The sequence below is a fragment of the Gaeumannomyces tritici genome (assembly GCF_000145635.1).
Source record: "Gaeumannomyces tritici R3-111a-1 unplaced genomic scaffold supercont2.6, whole genome shotgun sequence".
Taxonomy (NCBI): domain Eukaryota; kingdom Fungi; phylum Ascomycota; class Sordariomycetes; order Magnaporthales; family Magnaporthaceae; genus Gaeumannomyces; species Gaeumannomyces tritici.
Window position 1 is genome coordinate 715159 of NW_008804550.1, and position 23924 is coordinate 739082.

At 59.4% G+C, this 23924-nt stretch overlaps 9 protein-coding genes across 9 annotated transcripts; 4 read left to right on the plus strand and 5 right to left on the minus strand.

Annotated features, from left to right (window-relative positions):
* The first annotated feature begins 156 nt into the window (after window positions 1-156).
* Window positions 157-2144, plus strand: GGTG_10605 (hypothetical protein). The gene is made up of 2 exons (XM_009228479.1): window positions 157-787; window positions 854-2144. The coding sequence occupies exons 1-2, from the start codon at window positions 659-661 to the stop codon at window positions 1874-1876; spliced, it is 1152 nt and encodes a 383-aa protein (XP_009226743.1). The 5' UTR covers window positions 157-658; the 3' UTR covers window positions 1877-2144.
* A 251-nt stretch (window positions 2145-2395) lies between these two features.
* On the minus strand, window positions 2396-4238 carry GGTG_10606 (MFS transporter; the record flags this gene model as incomplete). The annotated part of the gene is made up of 3 exons (XM_009228480.1): window positions 2396-3113; window positions 3192-3791; window positions 3875-4238. 3 exons carry the CDS (start codon window positions 4236-4238, stop codon window positions 2494-2496), a joined length of 1584 nt encoding a protein of 527 aa, XP_009226744.1. The 3' UTR covers window positions 2396-2493.
* Window positions 4239-5308: 1070 nt separating this feature from the next.
* On the plus strand, window positions 5309-6285 carry GGTG_10607 (hypothetical protein; the record flags this gene model as incomplete). The annotated part of the gene is made up of 3 exons (XM_009228481.1): window positions 5309-5549; window positions 5645-5814; window positions 5915-6285. The coding sequence occupies 3 exons, from the start codon at window positions 5309-5311 to the stop codon at window positions 6221-6223; spliced, it is 720 nt and encodes a 239-aa protein (XP_009226745.1). The 3' UTR covers window positions 6224-6285.
* Window positions 6286-6287: 2 nt separating this feature from the next.
* GGTG_10608 (hypothetical protein) lies at window positions 6288-9228 on the minus strand. Its single transcript, XM_009228482.1, has 5 exons — window positions 8191-9228; window positions 7976-8109; window positions 7147-7907; window positions 6649-7048; window positions 6288-6580 (listed from the first exon to the last, which is right to left on the minus strand). Exons 1-5 carry the CDS (start codon window positions 8450-8452, stop codon window positions 6416-6418), a joined length of 1722 nt encoding a protein of 573 aa, XP_009226746.1. The 5' UTR covers window positions 8453-9228; the 3' UTR covers window positions 6288-6415.
* A 57-nt stretch (window positions 9229-9285) lies between these two features.
* Window positions 9286-12870, minus strand: GGTG_10609 (hypothetical protein). The gene is made up of 4 exons (XM_009228483.1): window positions 11953-12870; window positions 10968-11881; window positions 10280-10872; window positions 9286-10176 (listed from the first exon to the last, which is right to left on the minus strand). Exons 1-4 carry the CDS (start codon window positions 12062-12064, stop codon window positions 9498-9500), a joined length of 2298 nt encoding a protein of 765 aa, XP_009226747.1. The 5' UTR covers window positions 12065-12870; the 3' UTR covers window positions 9286-9497.
* Window positions 12871-12992: 122 nt separating this feature from the next.
* Window positions 12993-13470, plus strand: GGTG_10610 (hypothetical protein; the record flags this gene model as incomplete). Its single annotated transcript, XM_009228484.1, has 2 exons — window positions 12993-13243; window positions 13347-13470. 2 exons carry the CDS (start codon window positions 12993-12995, stop codon window positions 13468-13470), a joined length of 375 nt encoding a protein of 124 aa, XP_009226748.1.
* A 540-nt stretch (window positions 13471-14010) lies between these two features.
* On the minus strand, window positions 14011-14654 carry GGTG_10611 (hypothetical protein; the record flags this gene model as incomplete). The annotated part of the gene is made up of 2 exons (XM_009228485.1): window positions 14011-14218; window positions 14608-14654. 2 exons carry the CDS (start codon window positions 14652-14654, stop codon window positions 14011-14013), a joined length of 255 nt encoding a protein of 84 aa, XP_009226749.1.
* A 1576-nt stretch (window positions 14655-16230) lies between these two features.
* On the minus strand, window positions 16231-20843 carry GGTG_10612 (hypothetical protein). Its single transcript, XM_009228486.1, has 3 exons — window positions 20626-20843; window positions 18178-20553; window positions 16231-18100 (listed from the first exon to the last, which is right to left on the minus strand). Exons 1-3 carry the CDS (start codon window positions 20720-20722, stop codon window positions 16632-16634), a joined length of 3942 nt encoding a protein of 1313 aa, XP_009226750.1. The 5' UTR covers window positions 20723-20843; the 3' UTR covers window positions 16231-16631.
* A 459-nt stretch (window positions 20844-21302) lies between these two features.
* On the plus strand, window positions 21303-23665 carry GGTG_10613 (hypothetical protein; the record flags this gene model as incomplete). Its single annotated transcript, XM_009228487.1, has 5 exons — window positions 21303-21478; window positions 21543-22072; window positions 22211-22426; window positions 22507-22692; window positions 22770-23665. 5 exons carry the CDS (start codon window positions 21303-21305, stop codon window positions 23663-23665), a joined length of 2004 nt encoding a protein of 667 aa, XP_009226751.1.
* Window positions 23666-23924: the final 259 nt, after the last annotated feature.

Below are 23924 nucleotides of genomic sequence, written 5' to 3' on the forward strand. Positions count from 1 at the left end.
CTTGCCATCGGAACAGCAGCCACCCCTACCCTCCCAGATCTCCCTCTGGACCACACTCAACCGGCGACGATGCGCGGCGCAGATTGGATCGGTCGCCTGCCCATCCGAGCCGCCGTGGCTGTGGCTGTGTCAGGGCGGCTCGCGCTTAACCCGACTCCCTGGCAGACTCTACTACAAACGCATGCAGCCAAGTCCGGGCAGAGGGAGCACGAGGGGGCAGCAGCGTGGGGAAGGCGTGCTGCCGTTAGGTTTAGCGCCAGGCACTGGCTGTTGCTATTTCGGCACCGACGTCAGCGACCATTCCGCGTGCCAAATGTGGGCTGGATGCAACCCTCCCGTCGGCAGCCAGAGATCCCAGAATAAATTGCCCATTCCGTGCCGCACCCTCGCAGACGGGTTGGCTGCTGACAATATCTCGCCAAATCACTGCCTCAAGTTTCCGTTTCCGGCATCTCACCCCACCCATTGATGGGCAGCCCTGGTTTCAAGTTGCCCTCCTTTATGTCCACGCCGCAGACTGCGTCCCGTTGGAGCTGGTATAAGCCTTTGGCAGCCGCCGCCCTCCTTCTCCCGAGAAGAGCGTGATATCACTCCAAGTTTCTTTAGAATTTCTGGAAAACAACCACCGCACATCCAGCAACAGCAACACTCGGCAGCCATGGCACCACGAAGCAAGAACATTTTGACTTTCCTTCCAGTCTTTCTCTCAGCAGCCTCCTTTCTGCTAGTACTATTAGTGCTGGTGTCGGGAGTCAACAATGGACTTGCAGATCTCTTCTTCCTCAAGGTACGGCTGTGGCCCAACCAGTCTGTCTTCACTGGAAGACCATCCTACTGACCGCTGTCCGTCCAGACCAACGTCGCCAACTTAAAACTCCCCTCGGCCCTCTCCGGATCGGAAGAGCTGCGAGGCCTGAGCGAGGCCAGCGGCATCGACTGGGTGGGCGAGGACCTCACGGCCTCCTCCCTCGGCCTCGCCGACGAGTACACCATCTCGCTTCTCACATCGTGCGCCCGCACCGCGTCCGGGCCCTCGTGCTCCGCCCCCCGCGTCGGCTTCTGGTTCAACCCGGGCATTCAGCTGCGGCTCGACGCGTCAGGGCTGGGCGCGACCTACCCGCCCGAGTACCGCGACGCCCTGGCCTCGTACAACAAGGCGGCCTACTTCATCGCCTTCTCCTTTGTCTTTTGCACTCTGCTGCTGGGCCTGTCGGCCATCCTGGGCGCCCTGGGCGCCACCATTCTGGCCTCGGCCAGTGCCATCTCGACCGCTGTGACAGGCATGGTCGTGCTCGCCGCCCTGTTCCTGCTGGCCGGCAACGCCGCGGCCGTGCACGTCTTCCGCCGCGTGGCCGACACCTTCAACGCCGCCTTTGCCGATCAGGGCCTGTCGGCCTCGGTCGGCCTCGCCGCCATCCTCCTCGGCTGGCTCGCCTTCGTCCTCACCTTGACCGCCGCCATCGTTCTGGTGCTGCGCCAGCGCGGCGACTCGGTCACGCGCGGCCGCCGCATGTCGGACAAGACCATGTTTGGCGACTTCAACAGCAGCGCCGGCGACCCCATGAACGCCGGGATGCTGGCCAAGGGCGGCGGCGCAACCCGCGAGCCCAAGGGCCTCCTGGGCCGCATCCCGCTGCTCGGCCGCCACAAGTACGCGCAGATCGGCGGCAAGCCCGCCTTGGGGCTCTCGACCATGCCGCCGCCGCAGCAGCAGCAGCGCGGCACCGACGACGACTGGTCCACCGAGTACGAGAATCCGCGCATGGGGTCGCCGGTGCGCGGCGTTGCCGAGTACCAGATCCCGGGAGGAAAGCCTCAGGCGAAGCCCCAGCGGGCGCCCATGGCGTATGAGCCGTACAGCAACGCTTTGCAGTAGATGATTTTTTGTAGTTTGGGAGCGGCCGTTCTGGCACGTTCCGTTGTGGGTACACTTCCGGAATTGCCTGCATGGCGTCTGTACTTTTCTTTCTCCATGTATCACATATGTTCGTTACCATTCTGTCTATCATTTACAAAGGAGTTTCTGGAGTTTGCGGGCAAGAGATGGCTAAAGTCGAGAACTATGGAAATAAGACGCATCTAACGGGGTTACCTGCATGGATATAGCACGGCATTACCTGCATTTAATGGAACTTTCTCCAGAGACCCCGATTTCGTCCTTTTCGTCCATGTTGGGCTTTCCCAGAAGTTGTCTTTAACTCGCCGAATTCTGAATGACGCACGTTTAGGGGCCGCACCAATATTCCAAACACACGTGTTTCGGCATGACAACGAGCCAATCAACCTGCGAGCTACCTCTGCAAAGTTCTTGGCGTTGCACAGGCAATTCTGTGTTATGAGTAGCGGACTTGATCACCGTCAATGTCCACAAGCTGTAACAGGAAACTGGGGTGGTGGTTCTTGGCCCCTCTTGGCCACCAACCATGCTTCCTCGCTCGCCTCACTTCCAGAAATGCCAGAAAAATACAAGACCACACCCGCCTACCCCCCTCCTCACAGCGTGTACCTGAACAGCGGGCTCTTGTCGCCCAACTTGATCAGCTCGTCCTCCGAGTAGCGCGCGTGCGCGTCCGCCTCGGTCCAGGCCTCCTTCCTCTTGTTCCCCCACTTGTAGCTCAGCTCGAGCAGGAGCGCGACGAGCAGGCCGCTGCAGCCAAAGGCCAGGCTGAGCCCGAAGCCGGTCGGGTAGCGGGGCGCCTCGGTGTCGAGGTAGATGTAGCTGCCGACGATGCCGCCGAGGTTGCCGACGCCGATGTTGAAGGCGACGCCGATGGCGCGGCGCGACGCCGGCGCCAGGTTGTTGGCCGCCCACGACGAGCCCGCGGGCGCGATGGGGTAGATGCCGATGGTGGTCAGGATTATCCCCATGAAGGCCGCGCCGACGTTGGGCCCGCCCAGGTCGCCGTCGAGCGACAGCACGATGGCGTAGCCCGCCGTGATGAGCAACATGGGGATGGCGACGAAGGGCATGCGCCAGTAGAAGCGGTCCGAGAGGTGCGAGAAGAACAGGGCCGACAGCGCGCCCGCGACGTAGGGTGGGACCGTCATGAGCTGGGCGTTTGTGGTGCTGAAGCCCATGGACTTTGTGATTGTCGGGAGGGTGAACTTTGTGCCTGTGTTGGGGTGTGGTGTGAGGTTCGTTAGCTTTATCCAGACCTAGGACCCCAATGCCTGGAACAACGGCAGCTCACCGTAGCTAGTGGCCGACTGGCACATCAGAATGTACGCCTGCATGTACAGGCGCCAGTTGGTCAGCACGGCCTTGAGGTCGTGCCAGACGAGCCGCGACTCGCCGCCCTCGTCCTGGAAGCGCCCGCCCTGCTTGATGAAGCGCTGCAGCTCCAGGAACCGGATCTCGTCGGGCTCGAGCCACTTGCCGCCGAGGGCGGGGCTGTCGATCAGCAGGAAGAAGGTCGCTACCCCCAGCAGCACGGTGGCGAGCCCCTCCAGGATGAAGATCCAGCGCCAGCCCTCGAGCCCGCCGACGCCGTGCATGCGCGCGATGGCGGCGGCCAGCAGGCCCGAGAAGGCGCCCGACAGCGACGAGGTGCAGTAGAACCAGGCGATGCGCTGGGCCAGGTCGCGCGGCATGTACCAAAAGGTGCACAGGTACACGGCGCCCGGGTAGAAGCCCGACTCGAAGGCGCCCAGGAGGAGGCGCGCGGCGAGGAGGCCGCCAAAGTTGCGCACCACGCCGTGCAGCGTCATGATGACGCCCCAGGCCGTGACCAGGGTGCCGAGGTAGACGGACGGGCGGGTGAACTTTTTGAGGAGGATGTTGGACGGGACCTCTGTGGTGGGGGCGTAGGTGAGCTGGTTAGCCATGATGTCGGCAAGGGAAATGGGTTGTTGAGAGGGCCAGGGGTGGACTTGCCCAACAAGACGTAGGGCACAAAAAAGAGCGACAGGACAATGTTCCACTGGATGCCCGAGAGTTTCAGGTCCTTGGCAAGGCCCTCGATCTTTGCGTTGCCAATGTTTGCGCGGTCGAGGTGCGAGATGAGGTAGAGGATTGCCAGCATGGGCACTAGCCGCTTGTCCACCTTCCGGATCACCCTCTTGCGCTGCTCGGGCGTGTAGGACGCATAGAACTCGGCGTCCTCGTCCGTCAGCCCCAGCACGCGCATGTTGTCGATGGTGCGCGCGACCGGGGCCTTGTCCGGGCTGTTGTCCTGCGAGGCATTGTCGATCTGCCCGACCGTGTCCTGGTCCGACTTCTTATCGCGTATCGACACCATCTTTGCGGGAGGGGGGCAGAAGGAATCCCTGCCGCCTGCCAGCCAGGCCCGAAGCACAGGGGGGCGTCAACGATGGGCCATGGACCTTCCTCCTATATAGCCACGCGCGCGGTGGGCCCCCCGGAGCGAAATCCGAGCAGCCATTGTCCGCTCTCCCCAACAAGTTCGCGGCCGATGGACCGGTAACATGGCACGGTTGGTGGTGATGAGGACCCCGACTGCTCGCTCGCGTCAAGGAAGAGGAGCGAGTGCCGGTGGGGGTGGGGATATGGAGCCTACCCGAGCTCCTCCCCACAGATACGCGCAGGGTTCTCCGCGCGGCTATGCGGGCCAAGCAGTCTTGGGAGAGTCGGTGGCGGCCGTGGTTGGGTCCCGGGAGCACTCGGAGAAGGACGCTGACCTGTGTCTATTGGTCGCATTATTCCCGACCAGTCTGATAAACTACTCGGAACGTGGGGGAAGATGCTGGCGACAGGGCCCGGACGGTTGCAGTTGGGTGGAGCCGCCGGACGACCTCCCTCTCCTGTCTGGGGGGTTTTCCGATCTACACTGCCCCGACTCGTACCTTGGGTGCTGGGGTTTTCCGTCAAGGTTGTTTTTCCGTTCTTGCTGTCGCCTTCAGGCCGCGAATGCCAGCGGCAAGCCGACGGGCATTTGACGCCAGGCGAGAACATGTATACAACTGGTTGGGGTATCGTGCGGCCAGAACATCAAAAAAGGACATGCTGTGGTGCTGCAGATGGAATTCATTCAATCAAATGACGGCCCCTATCAGCCACAAAACGCCTCCCACACCGCACCAAACCTTGTTAATTAGTTTCGGGCTTGTCCTCTGGCTATAATGAGCATAACGACAATAACCTTGATCACCATGGCGCTCCCTGGAGCGGCGGCTTGACGCGCTTGGGGGTTCAAGCTTGCGGCACAGTCAAGCCACCAAAGGGAATGCAGATGAATCACGACGGCGGCAAGGTCTATTGGACCTATAACAGTCCAGAGTGGAAGAAACAGTCCCGTCCTAGACGTCGAGTCGAGCGTGACGCCATCCCCTCCTGCGCAAAGTAACCACCATGCGCTTCATGGCTGGATATCGCGCCCTTGCCACGGGCCTCGTGCTGGCCGGCGGCATTTCGGCAACGACCGTCGATGTCCTGTCGGACCGCCCGCAGGTCTTGGGACACGCCGTCGGCAGCTCGTTCCAGCCCGAGTTTTCTGGTGCTCCTGTCGGCCGCTTCGAAAGCCTCGACAGCTCAAACCTGGACCACGGCCTCGTTGCCAGGCAAGATGAATTCCCGGCCAAAATCGCAGGAAGTCTGTCAGCAGCTATACTCGTCCCTTCCGCCACGTCTTTCCTTTCTTCCGGTTGCTTGACCTCGGCTGACCTGTGAACCACGGCACCGCTCTAGACACTTACTGCGGGCAGTTCCACGTGGGCGACCGCAGGAACGCCCACAAGCTGATCGAGAAGATCCCCCAGGAGATGCCGTACAAGGAATGGTCCGACAACTTCACCATGCCGGCCAAGACGTGCACGCGTGTCAAGTGCTGGAACACATCGGGGCTGTACATGTGCAACGTAAGCCGACTTTTTCACCTTGAACGCAATTTGTAAAGAAGCAGAGGACGCTGACGTATTGCTGCCACGCACTGCCGCCCACAAAAACCAAAACCTACAGCCCACCAGGAGAAACATAACCGTCGAGACGGTCTCGCAGATGCGGAGGGCCCTCCGTATGGCCAACAAGTGCTGCACCGCCGCCAGGTATATTAACCGGGGACACTTTGGCTCAAGCGGCGAGTTCCGCGACGATGCGGGCTGGAGCGCCATCTCGGCCTACGCCAACTGCAGGTCGCCGCCAGTCACTTACTGGCCCAGCAAGGCGGTCCCTTCTAGATCCGATCCGAAAACCGAGAGGTGCTATTGGAAGCCGGACACGACGACGTACGGCGACCTGCCAGTCATCCCGGAAATCGAGGATGAGTGAGCGGCTGGCCTGGCGTCTGCCCGGAAAGGTGCACGGGCACGTGGAGCAGGGCGGAAAGCAGGGTAGGGTGGCGCAACAGGGTTTGTTCGTTTGGGTTTGACGTCCCCCCGGGCTTTCCGTTCGAGGGAAGCACATATGAGGGGCGGTTAGAGCTATCTCATTGCACAGACAGACCGGAATCCCCCAATCCATTCATGCCTTCTCACGACCCTCAACCTCGGGCTTCTCCCCTGCCGCCGACCCCAACTGCGCGCGGGCCACGGCGTCCTTCGCGACGGTGAGGCGCTCGTCGTCCTTGCGGAACACGTCGATGCCGACCGACTGGAACTTGCGGGCGGGTACGCCAAGTTCGAAGAGCTGCAGGGTAGGATAGATGGCCCATTAGCTTCATAGTCCAAACACGTGAAGGAAAGAAAAACACTCACCCTGTCCAGCTCGGCATACGTAAAGCCCGTCGGCTCGGGCAGGCGAAAGTAGACCCACACAATGACCAGAAGGTCCAGCCCAGCCCAGAAGAAGGCGGTGCGCGACTTCCAGTTCCAGGCGGTCGGGTTGAGCATGTAGGGCATGAAGGAGTTCTTGACGATGTTGAGGACGCAGTAGGTGGCGCGGCCGAGGTTGAGCGTCTTGATGAGCAGCTGGCGCGACGGGTACTCGGTCACGAGCGAGTAGCAGATGGTGCCGACGGTGAACTGGTAGCTGACGGACCACACGAGCAGCAGCGACCCGGCCGCCCACGACGCGGGCGTGGTGCCGAGCTCGCCCACGCCGCCGACGAGCATGAGCACAACGAACATCCAGACGGCACCCCAGAGGTAGAGGGTTCTGCGCGGTGGGTGGCGTGTTAGCAAACCTTGTGCGTGTGTTTGCAAAAGGTAAAACGGAAGGAAAAGCAAGAGAGGGAGAAGAAAAAAAGAACTTACCGCCTCCCAACTCCAAGCGAGCCCATGAGCAGCCACGCAATCACCACGCCGCCCGTATTAATAGCGTACTGCCCCATGGTCAGGCTGAAGCTCGCCGAGACGGGGATGCCGGCCTGCTGGAAGAAGTAGGTCGAGTAGCTCATGAAGGCGCTCCCGCACAGCTGCTGGCACGCCCACGCGCCGACGGTGCACTCGGTCCTGCGCAGGTCGGCGCCGCGGAAGCAGTCGATATAACTCGCGCCCTGCTGCACCTCCTTCTCCAGCCGGATCGTGTGCTGCATCATGTCGACCGTCTGGTCCAGGCTCTCGGCGCTGGCCGACGCGGCGGCCAGGCGGCGCAGGCTCGCGCGCGCGTCGTCTATGCGGCCGCGGCGCACCAGCCACCACGGCGACTCGGGCGCCAGGGCCGCGACCACGATCAGCATGGGCGGCCACACCCACTGCAGCGCGTAGGGGATGCGCCACCCCCACTCGTCGGTGCGCGACAGCAGCCCGCGCAGCATGCCGACCGACACGAGCTGCCCGATGCCCCAGCAGGCGTTGACCCAGGTCGTGAGGTAGGCGCGCAGCGCCACGGGCGCCACCTCGGCCGCGTACGAGGTCGTGAGGGTCTGGAAGATGCCCCAGGGGATGCCGCAGAGGACCTCGGCGGCGAGGAGCATGGGCAGGCTGTTGGCGAAGAAGAAGAGGAAGATGAAGCCCGTCAGGCACACCATGGAGCCGATGTAGACCTTGCGGTAGCCCCAGCGCTCGGCGATGATCTAGTTGCGGGTGAGATGACGTTAGGGGACGTGGAAACCTGGGAGGGGTTGGTGATGTGGCTACCTACACCGTTGATCAGCAGGCCGAAGATCTGCCCGCACGCGACGCCGTTGCTCAGCCCGGCCTGCCACTGTGCGGGGAGCTGGTAGTCGCCGTTGCCGGTCGGGTTGCCGAAGCTCTTTTTGAACTCTGGGTAGGCGTCTGTACGACAGCACATGTCAGCAAAACCTCTCTACCTCTCCACCTCTCTCCCACAACAAGTCCAAAGTGAACCGAACGCACAAAAGTTGCTGAGAAGCACCACGTCAAACCCCTCCATGATGACGGCGACCGAGATCAGGATGCTCCACGCCGACGCCTTGGGGTACATGCGCAGCGCCTCAAACAGCCCCATCTTGTGCTCGTTCTCGGTCGCCCGCTTGGCGCCCTCGATCATGGCCTCGAGGTTGTGGATACGCTCCTTCTCGACCGCCACGTCGTCCGCGGGGCCGCCGTCGTCCTCGGCCGCCACGATGGGCGCCTGCTTGCCCTTTTCCTTGTCCATGGCGTTCCGCTGCTTTTGATTTTTTTTTCGGTCGTGTAGACGGTCGCTCGACGACGATTGTTTCTGGACAGGAGTGCGTCTCTGCCGCTGAGGTGTGTTCACCGTGGGCTGTTTCCAGTGCCCCGACAGATACAGTGGATGACGGACAAGTCAGAAAGGCCAAAGACGCCAGGTCGCAGCGATAGCGCCGTATTATTTATACATGCCCGAAAATCCCATCGCCTCGCCTTCATCTCCGCCTTCTCCAGTCCAAGACTCTACTCTGGGGAAGGCCTGCGGGGGAGACAAGTTGGGGAACCGGGGAGGGCTGGGGAATCTGGGGAAGGACCACCGATTTTTTGTCGTTTTGACAGCCCCCCATTCGACAAGCGCCCGTCATATGCTCCAGAGAGGCGGGCCCGATTCACATCGCTGACCATTCTTCGACGTGTCTGCTCGGGCTCAGCTTCCTAATGTTCCCAAGCTCGTCTCCATCGTCTCCTCTTTCCCCTCAGGCCAAGACCGTGTCGGGTGGGGCCGTTTGTTGTCGTTGGTGGCTGGCAGTTCGCATCCACGGCACCTCGGTCGGTAAGCAATTCGGCGGCTGCCCACGACATTGTTCGCTTCTGTGCGAGCGACTGGTACATGTTCCTTTTGTTTCGCGTTGCTGGCCTTTTGGGGGAGCTTCTCAGTGTCACAAGAGGCCTAGGTAGCTGAGTAGAGGCACTGTCGTGGACGTGCGCGAGACCGCTGTCGACCCGGTTGGGGCAGGCGGGCTGCAACCACGTGTAATGTCAGAATTTCAGACCCGAGAACCCTCCGATGCAACGTCGCACCGTCCACATGGGCGCCGTCTTGGCAAGAAGTCGGTCGGGATGGATAAAGGGGGGGTGGAATCGAATTGAAGAAATTTCCGGGGCTGCTTTTCCCAGTATGCTGTCTATTCCTTGACCCAGTAAACTGATTGCCATGCCTATTTGTTTCTTTAAATAACTCCCGCTGTTTCCAACCATAGTCAAAGAAAGATAGCATTCACCTAGCAAGAGCAGAAAGGCCGAGCCCACACCTAGAAGCCACCCGAGAGCCGCCTCGGGTCGGCATTCCAGTCAGAGTAGAGAAGATGGTTCATGGGGTCATCGATACCCACCATGGACCCGCCTTGCGAGCCAATGTCGACGCCGACGTACCCCTGGCCGTAGGATCCGAAAGACGTCCCCGACACTTCCCCGCCCATGTCCGGGGGCAGAAGCTGCATGTCGCCAAACAAGCGGGCGGTGGATGACGCGGCTGCCGTCACGGCCGGCGACCGAGTTCCGCCGGCAGAGGCCACGCGCGGCGCCGGGGACAACGAACCGCCCCTGCTGACACCTTCGCGGGCGGGCGCTCCCGAACACTTTGACGACATGGCAGGCGAGGCTCGGGCGGCGGGGGCGGCGCGGGTGGCGTAAGTGTAGCCTGCATGCATGCGGTGTGGGTGGTAGTACATGGCTTGGTCGCAGAGCTGCTCGATGGCGCGCCATGCGGCCACGTCGGGGTTGTCGTGGCGTCGGAACGCCAGCTCGACCTGCTCCCACGCGCGGTCCGCGTTGGGATGGGACTGCGGTATCCGGGCTAGGCCTGTAAGCACGAATGCCAGTGCGTTCCATGGGACAGGCCACTTGTACAGCCATCCAAGGCCGTGGGCCACCGCTACGGCCTCGCCACGCGACGTCTCCTCCAGCACGTCAATTGCTTGCAAGAACAGACTGTTGGCTATCGCATTAGCTTCGGATGGCTGCAAAGAAAGCTCGCGCTCTTCATAAGCGAGAGCCCTCGTGCACCCTTATGCAGACATTGGAACAAACCTACGGTCCTTGGTCTGCCGTACTTGGCGTCCTCGACAACTGCAGGCTGTTAAGCCCTATAGATAACCTTTGGTGTGCTATCTCGGCCCGGAATCGAGACAGAGTGATGACCTGCATGTGGTTCGACTCGTCGACGCACCCAACGAACCTGCCAGTGAGGTACGTTGCCGTCTCGTCGATGAGACGGTACATCTCTTCTGGTGGTACCATTGCCAGTGACATTCTTCCAAGCCTCCGTGTCAGCCTCACCATCTCGCTCCAGAGGATGGAATGCGACTGCTCCGTCCAACCTTCGCGGTCAACGGGTGTGCTGTGAGGCTTGGCAAAGCGTGACACGATCCACTCGCAGTCTTCGGCGTTCATGGACCGCTGGACGTTGGAGAGCGGCTCCAGCGCTGACTCGGCGCCCTCTCCGTTGAACATCTGGCTGTCGAGGATGAGGAGTGTGTTCCATAACCGCCTTCGCATCTCAGCCACCCAGGGCGCAATGTTGTAGTTCCCGGGGTCTCGGTGTAAGCCGAGTCGCATGCCGACGCGCCCTGCCAAGCCTGTCAGAGCTATTGCTTGTTCAGCCTGGCCTTCGCCAAACAAGTAACACTACGTGAGGTTAGCAAACACCTTAAAATGACAGCATGACCCCCAACCAGGATTGTTGGATGGCCAACCTCCAGCCGCACAATAGTCACACGTACTATGTAGTAGACCAAAGCCTGGAAGCCAATAAACTTCCGCGTGCGTAGTATATCGGCCCTACTAAGTGCCGTCTCGGCCGCCAGGCGGAGCTGCGACACCAGCTCTCCCTTGCTTTGCGCCAGTGTCTGTTGCGCCTGATCCTCGCTCATGGCAGCAGCGCCGAGCAGTTGCTGGCAGAGCATGGTTGCCTCGAACTCCTTGCGTATGGGAGACGCACCCCTGCGGAAGTCTTGAAGCTGGTCCCGGAACGCTTGTCTGTGGTTGATGTTGACGAACGGATGGACATTCTTCCAAAAGTAGTCGAGCAGAAAATTCTCCTTGTCAAGGGGGAGGTGCATGCGTGACATGCCCTCTGACGCCAAGCCACCAGCCACAACGCTGGACGCTGCCGCGAACGGCCAGACTGCGGGCTGGATTTTGGGTTCCGACGGCACGTCCAGCAGGCAGCGCGGTTCGCTGGTAAACTCATGCAAGTTCATCCAGAATGTCGAGCTCATATAGTAGCCGACGTGTGGCTCGAATACTTGAGTGCCGTGGTCCTCGCGCTCCGATCGAAGAATATTCTGGTCCTCAGTAGCGTAGCTATCGATACTCCAGTCGGGGGACGACCTGTCTGGTGTTCTTCTTTGAGATGGCGACGAGGCGTGTCTCTCGCGGATGTGGGCGTAGGGGTACAGGTGTGGTTGCATCGGAAAGTTGCTTTGCATGGCAAGGTACGAAGTGGACATTTCCTCGATCAGGCGCTCCAGGCGGTCTATACGGTCGTAGAGGGCGGCCTGATCGGCGCCATAAGCGATAACAGACGCCGAGGCGCCGTCGCCAGAGTCATAGATGCAGACCAGCCCGTGCCTGGAGCAGTTGGCGCAACCGGGCTGGGTCTTGCAGCATCTGACCTTTCTCCGACGGCAGGCGGCTGGGACGGACAGTCAACGGAAAGCTCGCTTGCAGTCTGGGTGGGGATGGGTAAAATGTGCGTTTACTTACTGCAAGGCTTGCTATGTCCCGTTACCCCTGCTCCCAGCTGCGAGGCCTTGGACTGCTTGATGCTGTCGGTGCCCGCGGCGGCGAGTGAGGATGGTGGCGTTCTGGGCGACATCCTGGCGCGCTGCTCTTTGGGTGCTCTATCACCAAGCTACTTAGCCGAACAGAGTACCCGTGCAGGCAATGAGGATGAGTTTCACGGCCGGCGGTGGTCGCCGAGCCGGTAAAGCTGCCTACTTCCGCGCTGCCGGATACAGCTGAGAAGCGGGCCTCCGATAGCACGATTGCTTCGTGCAATCTGGGAAAGGGGGTTGGCGGCTGGGGCTGAGGCTCGGCAGGGATGCGGGCAAGAGACTGGCCCTGGGCAGCTCGTCACTCAATCTTGTGCAAGACCGTCACTATGCACCCAGCGAAAACGGATGGGATGACTGGACATCCAGGACAGATCGCGATGAACGTTGGTGGCTGCTTCTGATTACTTATCCTCCCGTAGCACCAGCGCTGGTGGCGGCTGGACAGGTGGATTGTCTTGGTCGGACGGAAGATGTAGATAGATGCGCAGTGAGATGACCAGTGCCTGGGAACGGACGGGAAGCCGCCAGGGGAGGAGCCCCCTGGCAATGTGGGGGAAAACGAGAACGACTATCATGCATCAAGAACAAGCCCCGGGCAAATCAAGCTAGCGTGCTGGTATGAGTGAGTGGGCTCCATCCGGAGAAGGCGATGGGCATAAGGAATGAAGGCCGGATGCAAGAGAGGAGAGTCTTGGCAAGAAGGGTCGTGGGCCAAGGTGGTGCACTATCCATGGTGGCGGGATGTGCTGGCGCGGCAGCAGAGATGCGGTGCAGCGTTACTGCGACGTCAGCCCCGATAGCGCAGCTGCCATCCATGTCGGAATGTAACGGCTCTAAAGACGGAAAGAAAAGGTGCTGCCTAGAGGGAGTGGCGTCTGGCGTCCGCGGCCCGCATCCACTGTGCGCTGGTTCGTAATGGCCCAGTGGCATGTCGCTCCCCCCAGGGTCTGATAAACCGGGGCGAAACGGATGGCCTGCCAGCCGGCGCTTAGCCGCTTTCGGCAACCGCCCATCGACGACGGGCCTTTTCGCTCGGGGCGGTGGTGGGATGGCAGAAGGAATGGGTTCCTAGCTCCCTGGATCTTCGGGTTCGGTAGACCGGCAGACGGCGGAAAGGGCCAGGATGTGCGGGCCAATCTCACTCCTCTGCTGCCGCCACATGGCAGGTGCAGGCGATGGCGTGCGGGCACCGTTGCCCGCCGCAGAGGCGTCTGTCTACGGTCAGACGGAGGATGCCGGGCTTAGTCACAGGCCCATGGTTGGGCCACAGCTGTGCAGCAGACAAACGAGGTCCTGACAAAGTGCTGACCGCCGCCACGATAGGGGCCGGACGCTTGACAAAACGGCGCAGGCTTGGTTCCTGGGTCGGTTCCACAGCACTCGATCTGATGGCCAGGATGTGTTTGTGTCCATTGGCGGGGCTCGATGGAGGTTCGTCAACGCTTGACAGAAAGTACCAAAATTGCCGCTGAAACGCAAATTAAATCGGGCATAAGTCCCACCGGATAGACTCTGGCGTGATTGGCGAAAGATAAAATAGGTGGATCTCTGGGAACAGATCAAAGCCGCATAATAACGAAGAGAAAGAAATGGAAGGGGAAGGTCAGTGAGGATTTCGCGGTTAAACTACCCTGTCTCAATCACGATCAACGATCCCAATTTGATGGAGGCGGAAGGGAAAAAAAATGCAGCGTCGGATTCCAGTAGCGATGACGGGGCTCGCTATCCTCAAGCCCACCGTTCAGGGGCAAGGGCCTCGGGGAATATTTTAGGCAGCCAAATTTCTGTTCCCATTCCGGACAGCTGAATCTCAAATCACTGACCCCTCCAGGATGCAGGGCTGAACACGAGCCGCCTCTTTCTGCGCTAGCCCCCAAGCGCCTTTGGCCTTCCAGTGACAGGCAGCCACGGACGGCGGCCCAGGGGAGGGAATGGCAACCCGCGAGTTTCCCCGTCACCCGTTATAGTTGCTCCGTCCAGGCGTGTCTCAAAGCTCCAGCGCCCCGCCCGCGACGGAGCCCACCCCATCCTGCGCCTTGCCATTCTCGGGGTCTAAACAGCACGTGTCTTGCGGGTTGCGGCACGAGGCCAGCACGGCTTCGACCTCCATCCACGTCCAGGATCGCCCCTGGGGCGTGCGCGGGCTGTCGGGCCGCAGTCCCACGAGAACGGCGGCGCTGGCGCTGCTGCCCCCGCTGAATCATCAGTGCACTAAGCATTTCAAATTCTGACCCGTTCTCCCGAGTTAGGCTGCCCCAACATAAGCACGTCACATCAAAGTACCGTGGGCTTTTTTAAATCTTGACCGCGCCTGGTAATCGGCATCCTAATCATGACAAGCTGGATACTAATGCCAGATGCCCGGAATGTGCCGAACAGATTGTTTACCTAGGAAGGCAGGATGACAAGATAAAAATAATCAAGCCCCCGTTGTCGCGATGGTGGGTCCAGCACTGGGCATTGGCCAAGCCACACCATAGGCACATGGCTTTCCGCGTTTCCAAGGCGAGCTAGCAGCCACGAGCCCGTGCTTCCGTGCTTCTGCTTGGATTATGCCCTCCTTACGAATTCCACTCCGTCTTACTGCATCAACTTAAACCAATAGTTGAATCGTATGACGAGAAACCTCATGGTGGTGTTCTTTCCAAGGCGGCCAATACACAAGCGAGCCCCCTTGCTTCGAATCCTGCAGTATTTAATACGAGCCTAGCTGCGCCATGTTTACCGATATAGTGACAGTGACACAACAGCATGGATCTACATGGTTCCCGGCCCTTCATCGCCACACTATCACGTTGCCTGGAACAACCGCAGCAGGCAAAAGGTTGGTTGTGGATTGTTACCATGCACGCGGTGGATTCACACTCAGGACTAGGCCGTGTCTTGGGCCTTCTCGCCCGACCCAACCTTGAAAGGGCCCCAGTTCCGGGGGTCACTGTGGGCCGGGGTCTAGATACCTTTTTTCACAACAACCCATTTCGACGTCGCGCAGGCACATGGCTACCTTCGCCTGCAAGAACCTGACGGAGCTCATCGATACTACACCATTCTGTGGTGTGCATCGGAGTTTTCCAACGTTGCGTCCCGTTTATGGAACGTCTCCACTACTCCGGTTTGCCTCCCAGGTTACTCAGCGAAAGAGTTCCCATCTGGACTCCGAAATCTCGGACATCTGAGTATTCCCAAGGCGCCTGGCCTTGCGAGGTGAGTTAGAATCACATAAAAATCCACGAAGCCCAGAACGCGTATAGTATCTTTTCTATTTTTGTTACGCAAGTCTATGTTCGCGTGTCCACGCTAGGAAGACCGCTTGACCTCACTACTGATTATGAAACTCCCCGGAGGTTTGTGGACGCGCAAACCAACGCCACATGTTTTTGCAGCCCAAAGAAATGATTACCCCTGAATACCTGCTCCTCGTGTTAGTCTCTCCCGTCACTATCAGCCACCCGGGTGGGTGTCCAACCTGCCGACATACCCGGCGCAGTAACCAGTCATATCACAGGGATAGGGACGGCCAAGTCTGACGGCCAATATGACGAACACCGAAATCTTCCTACTAGCCAGGCTCATCTCTACTCCTTCCCGTTGAGCCTCAAACAGCTCCCCCTACGGGACCTTGGTCTTGAATGGCGAATTTGCTAGGCTAGTCAATACCTGCTCTTCGCCACCTACACAAATGTCCGTTCTCGCACCAACTCTCACCCTAGCTCATCTCCAATTTTCGGCCTTTCCCCATACCAGATAGCCAAGCTACGGCATCGAACGTTCGTGGTTCCGAGGACCCCGTCCGTTAGAAAAATACGGTGATAGGAAATTGTTCGCCCCACCACGGAAACGGTTGGGCACTTGGGCAAAGGAGGCGCCGAGAAGGTGCTAATGCACGCAGGCCGGCCCTGTGTCACGCACAAGTTGCAAGGTTAGTTGGTTTCAAGGATGAGCTGGCACGCCCTGCCATGCCTTCGTCCTGCCCGTGCTCATCATATCACAGGTTGGTGGATGGTGGCAGAAAGAGGAGGCCTACTGCAGTCTCCCGACGGCGTCTCTTCACTGTGTTGTCTTGACTCCTCAGATTTGCCCCAGCACTGTAGGGTTTGCTCCACTCTACCATGGGCTCGTAGCCTGTGACAAAAGGGGGGAAGAGTACCGCTGCTAGTCCCAGTGGCAGGACACTCCGCCACTTTCCAATCCCCTCACTTTTTCAAATTCCTGACCAAAACCATTTCATTTGTGTCTCAACATAATTGGCGACTGAGTTCTTGTTTTGCTATCAAGTCCAACTGGACCTCATAATGTGGCGCATATTTGGAGGGGCGCTTTCTCCGTGAAGGCTGGTACTCTCTGAAAACCCCCAAAGGTACTTCAGGAGACGTCAAGTTCCACATCACCGGAATTTACGTTTGACGATTTATTTTTCGAGATTAGAGCCCTCACCGTTCATCAACCCGGCCAATTCTGAGCTAGCTTTCCGCCTTCAGGGGTTAGGACTGATCCTCCCACGTCAGTTCTTTCTCAATCACATCAGGCACTCGTTATTATTTGGTTGGCAGCGAACAAAAAAAGGGGGTGTTGCTATGGGATCCCGTGCCCATCAATCCATCCCCACTATCAGTCTTCGGACTGGACCTCATCTTCGTTACCATCCTCCTCCTCGTCCGAGCTCATCCGTTTTTTGGCCTTGGTTTTTTTCACCTGCTTTTTGGTGCCCCTTTTCTTTTTGCTCGCCCTTTCCTCCTCGCTCTCTTCTTCCTCTTCCGTCTCCTCATCCGAGCTTTGGTCCTTCTTCGTCCTCTTTTTTCTCCTCGACCCTTTCTCGGCTGCCTTGACCTTGTCCTTCTCGCCTATCTCGACCTCTACCTTGACCTTGGCGCTATCTGTTGTCTTCTTTTTCGTTGTCTTCTTGCTCTTCTTCCTGGACTTCACGTCGGACTCACTGTCAGATTCTTGAGAGCTGTGCTCCTCCTCCTCTTCCGAGTCGGTCTCGTTCTGAGAGGACTCGGTGTCGTCACTGCATGCCCCCCTCGCCCTCGGCGCCCTCCGTTTGGGCTTGGGCTTGTGCGAGATGGGCATCTGGATCTCGCGGTCCTTGGCTGGCTTCCCATCGGCCCCGAACTGGTCAGACCGGATCTGCTTTTGCTTGGCCGCTTTGGACTGGTCCGCGCCCATGTGGGTTTCGATCAGGTAGTTGTCGAACTGAATGGTGGCATCGCCGATGGTGCGGAAGTGCTCCACGGTGATCTTGGGCTGCCGCTTTTTGAGCGGCCGCCGGCGGACCTCGAACTCGGCCAACGCCAGCGCCGTTTGGAAGGCGTTTTGGATCTGACGCCCGTTCCACCGGAGTGCCTTGTAGTTGAGCTGCGCCCATTCGTGGATTCGCTTGCGGCTGTACGCCACTGGCTGCAGCCCGTCCGCCTCGCGCTGCCTGTTGAGCTTTTCGATGCGCCGGATGTTCATGTCCCACACCTCGTAGGTTTGCCTTTCGTCCAGCCGCGGGTAGTACAGCGACAGGTGAATCCGCGATCGGAACGCTTCGTCGAAAGCGCCTACACGGTTGGTGGTAAGGAACAAAATCCCGGAATAGTACTCGAGCACGCGCAAGAATACCGACACCAGCCCGTTGCGCTTGACGTCGGCCTTGTCACGCTCGGCCAGGAACACGTCGGCCTCGTCAATAAGCATAACGCACCCCCACTTGTGCGCTAGCCGGAAGAGCTTCTCCAGGTTCGCCTCGACTTTTTCCGGCTCGTACCCGATATCGCCACAAGTGATTGGGAACAAGGGCCGGCGCGTGTAGGCGGCCACGCACTCGGCCGTTGATGTTTTGCCCACGCCCGGGACGCCATGCAGCAGGATAATGCAGCCTTTGCCCTTGCCCTGGATCAATCCGATGTCGTACTTGCCCTCGCTGCCAGACCCGGAGGCGCCGGGGCCCGACGAGCCCTGACGCGACCCGGCCGTGTGCGTCTCGACCATGGACTGCACCATGCTGCGGTGCGTCGCCGGGAGCACGAGATCGTCCCAGCCGCTCTCGCCCTCAGCAACCTCGACCTCCTTGAGGCGTCCAATGTCGAACTGCACTGTTCCCCGTGTGGCGGGTCTGGTTAGCAATCGTCCGCAGAGAAAGGGGAAAGGGAGGAAAGTGGCTGCAACATACACCACTTGCGACTGTGGAGAGCAAAGCCGTGCACCACGCCAGGCAACAGCACGTGAAGATCTTTATCCCTGAGCTGGTCCTTGAGCCGCTTGGTCTGGCATTTGTCACCGCCAACTTCGAGTTCCCCCAGCCAGGTCTTGAGGGTGGGTAGGATTTTCCCAGACCGAGCCTTTTCCAACTCCATGTACTGGTCCTTGAGGCAGCACGTTGTCGTGGGGTTCTCGCACGTCGACATGGGCAGCTCCATCAGCCCTCCGGGGTTCGTCCAGTCCCAGATGCGCTCGGATCGGCCAAAGCTGGGCACCAGGTCTGGCAACTCCTGGAATGCGAGCTTAAAGTCGATTATGACGGGGCTGGTGATCTCCTCCTGCGTCTCGCCGACCGTTTGGCCGTCGTAGCTGAGGTGCGTAACGCGAGTCCATTCGAGGAACTTTAGTCCACGCGCGTGTAGGTCTATCGCCTTGTCCTGAGTGCCCAGGTGCCGTTGGTACGCCATTGGAAAAACGTTGAGCGACGTGACCTCCATCTCGCCGTCGAACGGCCTAATTTTGAAGATGTCGGGCACGGCGCTTAGCCGGGCCCCGTTAAAGTCGATGTAGTAGCACGACACCAGTAGTGACGTGAACCGGTCACTGGCCTTCTCGCCTGATTGCTGCTCATCGATGAGTTCTAGCAGCTGCTTGATATAGAACTGCTGCGACTGTGGCTCCGAAGGGTCCGTAGCTACCGCCTTGGTCGACTTCAAGGCCTCCCTGCCCGCCCGGTCACCGCTTTCGGCTGCGCGCGGCACGAAGCGCCGGCCCCGCAGGACACCCCCGGCGCTGGCGATAACGCGGTAGGCCTGCGGCACATGGCGCTGAATCGAGGCGTGCGAGTCTTCGCCGATCCAGATTTCCTCGTTCCCTCGACAGGGACAGAGGATGGTGTCGCCGAAGTCGAAGAGCATCCAGACATCCTCGAACGTGACCCTAGGCGGGATCCCCAGCTGTATGTCGTCGTAAAGCCTGCGTTTCTGGCCGAGGTATCTGTCGATGAAGGCCATGAGCTCCCTGAAGTGTAGGAGGGCCTTCTTGGAGTCGTAGAGCTCGACTGCATCCTCCCGGCGCTCGGCATCTTCCTCCACCTCGGCTGTGGGCTCCTTGGCCGATGTCTCGACGCTGCTGCCAGGTGTTACATTCTGCCCGGTAGTCGCGGCGGCGCCATCCGACTCTGTCCTCTCCAAATCCGGTGTCGTTTTGACTTCCTCCGGCCGAGGAGTGGCAAAGCTCTGTCCATACTTTGCCTCCAAAACATCGAGCTGGTGCTGGATCGCTGCGGCATTGCGGATGAGCAGCCGGAACGGTTTTGAGGTCTGCGTAATGGAGAGGCAATCAACCTTGAAGTTCATCTGCCTCTCGAGGAAGGATGCGATGGGCCGCGAGTTGATGCGGATGCCGAGGACGTCCACCTGTGCCGGGTCGGGCTGGAAGAGGCTGTCGTGCTTCTTGGGGTTACGGTACGTTTCGTTCCACTTGAATAGGACGCGCAGCACATAGTGCGGGTTCTTGGAAATGAAGGATTCGCTTTCGTCGCAGAAGGGGCCCTTGCGATCCAGTTCTGTAAACACGAGCGTCTCTTCGTGCTGGTAGTCGTGGAATGATGTTAGGACTTGGTCCTCGTCCACATCGGCATCCCTTTTGCTGTCCCTGCCATCCGACGCACTGCCATCCATTTTGCTGTCCTTGCCCTCCGACGCCCTGCCATCCCCATCGCGATTCTCGCCACTGCCACCTTTTGTCGCTTCTGTGCCGGACTTTGCGTGCTCAGTTTCGAGTTTCCCGATGCGCTTCTCTAGCACCCGCATGTAGTCGGCCAGGCCTTTGAGCAGCGCGGGGCCCTGGTTATCCTTTTTCTTGTGGCCCTTCTTCTCCAGGAGTTTCTGCCTTCTTTCGAGCTTCATGCGGAACGCTTCATACAGGTTTTTGGATTGCAGCTCTGACGCCCACCCGATGGTTGAACTTAGGGCGTAGACGTCCTCGTCGCCACTTTCGAGTTCCCCCTCCGTGTCAGAGGGAGACCCTTGCTCCTCACGGAGCCGCTCGGCTCGCGGCTTTCTGGGCTTCTTCCTTGAATTCTCCGTCTGCCCCTCCTGTGGAACCATTCCGTCTTGCTCGACCGCAGGGCCCTTGCTGGCGTCTGCTGGCTGCTCTTGCTCCGCCTTGCCCATTTGAGCTGAGCCGGTATCGTCGGCATCGGTCCCGCTGGATTTACCGTCATCGGGGGCGGTATCTGTGGCCTCGGTGCTCTCTATGGACTTGACAGTGCTCCTCGAGTCCGTCGTGCCTCCGCTTCTGTTACTGGTGAAGCTGGGCGCCAAAGCACCTTGGTCATCGTCATCTTATGGAGCGGCCTTTGTTAGGACGAGCTTGTGAAAATCCCACCCACTGTCACTCAACTGCGAACACAAACCTTTGTCGCTAGATGCAGGCTTGTTTGATTCCTTCACTGACAGCAAGCCTGTGACTTTCGACTCATCTCCGACGTGCTGATTGGGTTGTTCGACCATTTCCGGCGGCACCTTCGGTGGATTCTAAGCCCATGTATATATCGGCAAGGAGAATTACGGGCAAGAAAACTGTTGCGATCCTTGGGGTGTGAAAGCACGACGGGGGCCTAGTCGGCTCTCGTGGTCATCTAATAGTTCGAGGCAAGCCCTCCCCCCATCCGAGGACGCGCGCAACCCACCCCGCAGCCTGCCTTGGGTGGCACGCAGGAAATCCCGCAAAGTGGTGGTTTGCCCAGATTGCAGATGTGTTTGTCCAGCTATGGGGCGAATCACAGGGGGTTATTGCCTTTCCGGCTCCTGCCCGAGGTGTCAGCCTGCATGATGGCGTTCTCCGCTGGTGGCATTCGAGGACAGGCACCCAATGGCAGCGGCCGCTCTCTGAGGTCGGGCGAATCCTCGAGCAAGCCATCTGCATCAGCTCATGCACCTGTTCCCGCCAATGATGCCGAGCGCGACTGGCGATCCCGAGATAACAATGAGCCCCGCGGCGATCACCGCCATGTCTTATGTTGGTTCCATTTGCATCAGCCCTAACCACCGACCCAACAAATTTCTGCGCGAGCCTGGCAGCCAAGGAAACATGTCACAGGACATCTCGACGGTGATGCGCCCGCGGGTGCTCTCCAACAGCGCGGCCGAGTTCGTCGAAACGCGGGCCCAGCGAGCCCTAGGCGCCGAGCTTGCTCGCGACCAGGGGCCGGGGCCTCAGTACGTGTCTGAGCTGGACAAATTTGTACGCAGGGAAGACATTGTACAGTAAGCAGACATCGCTTTTGTTTGTTGCAGATTTCCTCACATCTAACCGTGAGGTTGCAACCAGGGCAGACTATTACGCCGAGTCGCAGAAGAAAGTAGCGGCCCTCAAAACTCGGCTCGTCGACTTCAGCAAGAAGATGCATGGGTTGGACAATGGGTACAAGATTGCTCACAAGGCCCCGGAGCAGTACGGCATGAATGACGTGCTCGATATCGTGAGGCGCATCGAGAACAAGCACCGTACCCTAGACAAGGTCATGAGTTGCTCGGGCATCATCCGTCGGTGCTTTCGGGCCGCGGGCGAAAACAGCGGCGCCATCGAGGGGCTGCTGTCTTTTGCGCCCAACGATATCTACGGGTCCGTTATCTCGGGCGGCTTCACTCTGATCCTGGGAGCCTTGGAGCGTGCCGACAAGATACGGAGCGACATTTATGGCGCGGTGGCCGATGTGCCCTACAAGATCATGGAGGTGAAGGATTTGCTCGGCGTCCATATCAGGTCGGCCGAGCTGCAGCGGCGAGCAGACACGGTCTTTGTAGCTGTTTTCGATGTGCTCTTCGCCATCGTGGAGGAGCTCTCTAAAAACCTGGCAAGTGAGTAGTCTCCCATCTTAGTTCGTGGTCCGCTATTCCCATGGCCTGCCCTCGTGGCTTGGGCTATTGGTTGCTGCTGGCCGGCATTCCTTTCATGTCCGCTAGCTGCTTTCGGACTCCCGCTCATTCCTGTCACAGAAAAGGGAGTGTCTCTAATTATAAAGGGCAGCCGGTATGGCACCGAGATTGACGACGCGATCAGTGCTCTTGAAGGTAGCCTCAATAGCTTCAGGATTCAGGCCAAGATCTGCGACTCCCAAAGGCTCGGGAAGATGGACACGCGTGTCGCGAGAGCAGCCCTGGCGGCAGAAAGCACCGAGGACATAGCGTTGGAGAACCAGGTCAAATTGCAAGGCAAGTGCAGTCGTAATGGTTCACTTCCAGGCGCAAACGGGGGAACAAAAATTGCCAGCGGGCGACTGACTATCCTGCAGGCATCGAGAACGACGTCAAGTCCATCTGGGAGAAACTGAACATGATCGAAAAGGTCGGGTTACTCACGCTCGAGGAATCGAAGACCAGGCAGGTAGCCAGGGACAGTGTATACCAGGTGAACGTGTACAACCAGCTCTACATGCTCTGCACAGGCAGCCCCATTTTCGATGACCGGGTCGGGAATTGTACGTCGACCTGTCTTCTCGACCCTTGGGAGTAGATACCAAACGTAACTGCTGACAGGACCTGCCGGTGCTTGCAGTAAACGTTGCGCAGTACCGCAGACGGGTGGAAGACCTGGAACAGTCCGACCAGAGGCGGGCGCAGAGGAACAAGGAGACGGTCAAGAAGTGGCTTGTGCGACTCGACAACGCGCACTTGCCCACGACCGCAGACCAGGAAAGCATCATCGACCAGTTCAAGGCGTCAGTGCAGGCCGAGCAGGACAAGGTCCAGTACCTGCTCATGTCGGAGCAGCTGGGCACGTGGATCAAGACGCACGAGTCCATGGTCCTGATCTTGCAGAACAAGTCGGGCCCAAGCCTGTACGACGCCGTATCCTTCGTGTCGGCGTTTATGTACCGCAGTCTGTGCGCGCTCTACCTGTCCAGCTGCCCGGTGCTGGGCTTCTTCAGCGGCTGCCGGGCCGTCGACGACTCGACCAGCAGCGGCACGGCCGGGCCGGACGGCATGCTAGCAACCCTGCTGGCGCAGTTGCTGGACAGGGTGGAGGGGCGGGATGACGTCGACATCTCGTCGCTCGGCGACCCGCCCAGGGTCCTGGCCGGCAACAGCACAGACCGAGTGGCGTTCCTCGCGGACCGGCTCCGGCAGCTGATGGGCGTCCTCCCAAAGGGCGATTCGGTCATCATCGTGCTGGATTCGGTGTGGCATATGGCCGGGGATGAGGAGGACCAGGACGCGGCGCTCGCGCACGTTCTGGACCTCGTGCCGTGGGCCGAGGAGACGAGCGGGGTCGTGGTCAAGATATTGGCGACCAATTTTCTCAGCCACAGGCCTTGGGAAAGCCACGAGGGCGACGACGGGCGGTTTGCCTATCTGGAACTGCCCGAGCACGTGGATAGCGGTGGGATTGTCATTAACCCTGAGAACCTTGACGCTTGCCGCGATTTCGCGCGTGAGCTGGAGCTAGCGTAACAGGCAGGCGGCGGGCGAGAGTGCGCGAAGAATGGAAGATTCTCCTGCTGTTTTTTTTCGGGCGTTTGGTCGAGTTTGTGACACCGTGTGCTTTCTTTTCTCGTGAAATGTTACCTCAGATCCCAGGTCAGAATTCTGTTCGCCGCTTTTGCAGATTTCCGTGCCCTGCAGAAGCATTCACGGAGCCAATTTACATTTACCACAGGGTCACGAAACAGCTTCTCTTTCCATGATCCTTCTCGTGATAGCCAGATCAGAA

Coding starts and splice junctions, on each gene's coding strand:
- GGTG_10605 (XM_009228479.1), top strand. CDS start 659: ATGGCACCACGAAGCAAGAACATTTTGACTTTCCTTCCAGTCTTTCTC. Junction 788..853: donor CAGATCTCTTCTTCCTCAAG/GTACGGCTGTGG, acceptor CTGTCCGTCCAG/ACCAACGTCGCCAACTTAAA.
- GGTG_10608 (XM_009228482.1), bottom strand. CDS start 8,452: ATGGACAAGGAAAAGGGCAAGCAGGCGCCCATCGTGGCGGCCGAGGAC. Junction 8,110..8,190: donor GGTGCTTCTCAGCAACTTTT/GTGCGTTCGGTT, acceptor GCTGTCGTACAG/ACGCCTACCCAGAGTTCAAA. Junction 7,049..7,146: donor TCGCTTGGAGTTGGGAGGCG/GTAAGTTCTTTT, acceptor CCCACCGCGCAG/AACCCTCTACCTCTGGGGTG.
- GGTG_10609 (XM_009228483.1), bottom strand. CDS start 12,064: ATGTCGCCCAGAACGCCACCATCCTCACTCGCCGCCGCGGGCACCGAC. Junction 11,882..11,952: donor GGGACATAGCAAGCCTTGCA/GTAAGTAAACGC, acceptor TGTCCGTCCCAG/CCGCCTGCCGTCGGAGAAAG. Junction 10,873..10,967: donor AGGCTTTGGTCTACTACATA/GTACGTGTGACT, acceptor AACCTCACGTAG/TGTTACTTGTTTGGCGAAGG.
- GGTG_10612 (XM_009228486.1), bottom strand. CDS start 20,722: ATGGTCGAACAACCCAATCAGCACGTCGGAGATGAGTCGAAAGTCACA. Junction 20,554..20,625: donor GCCTGCATCTAGCGACAAAG/GTTTGTGTTCGC, acceptor CCGCTCCATAAG/ATGACGATGACCAAGGTGCT. Junction 18,101..18,177: donor TCTCCACAGTCGCAAGTGGT/GTATGTTGCAGC, acceptor CACGGGGAACAG/TGCAGTTCGACATTGGACGC.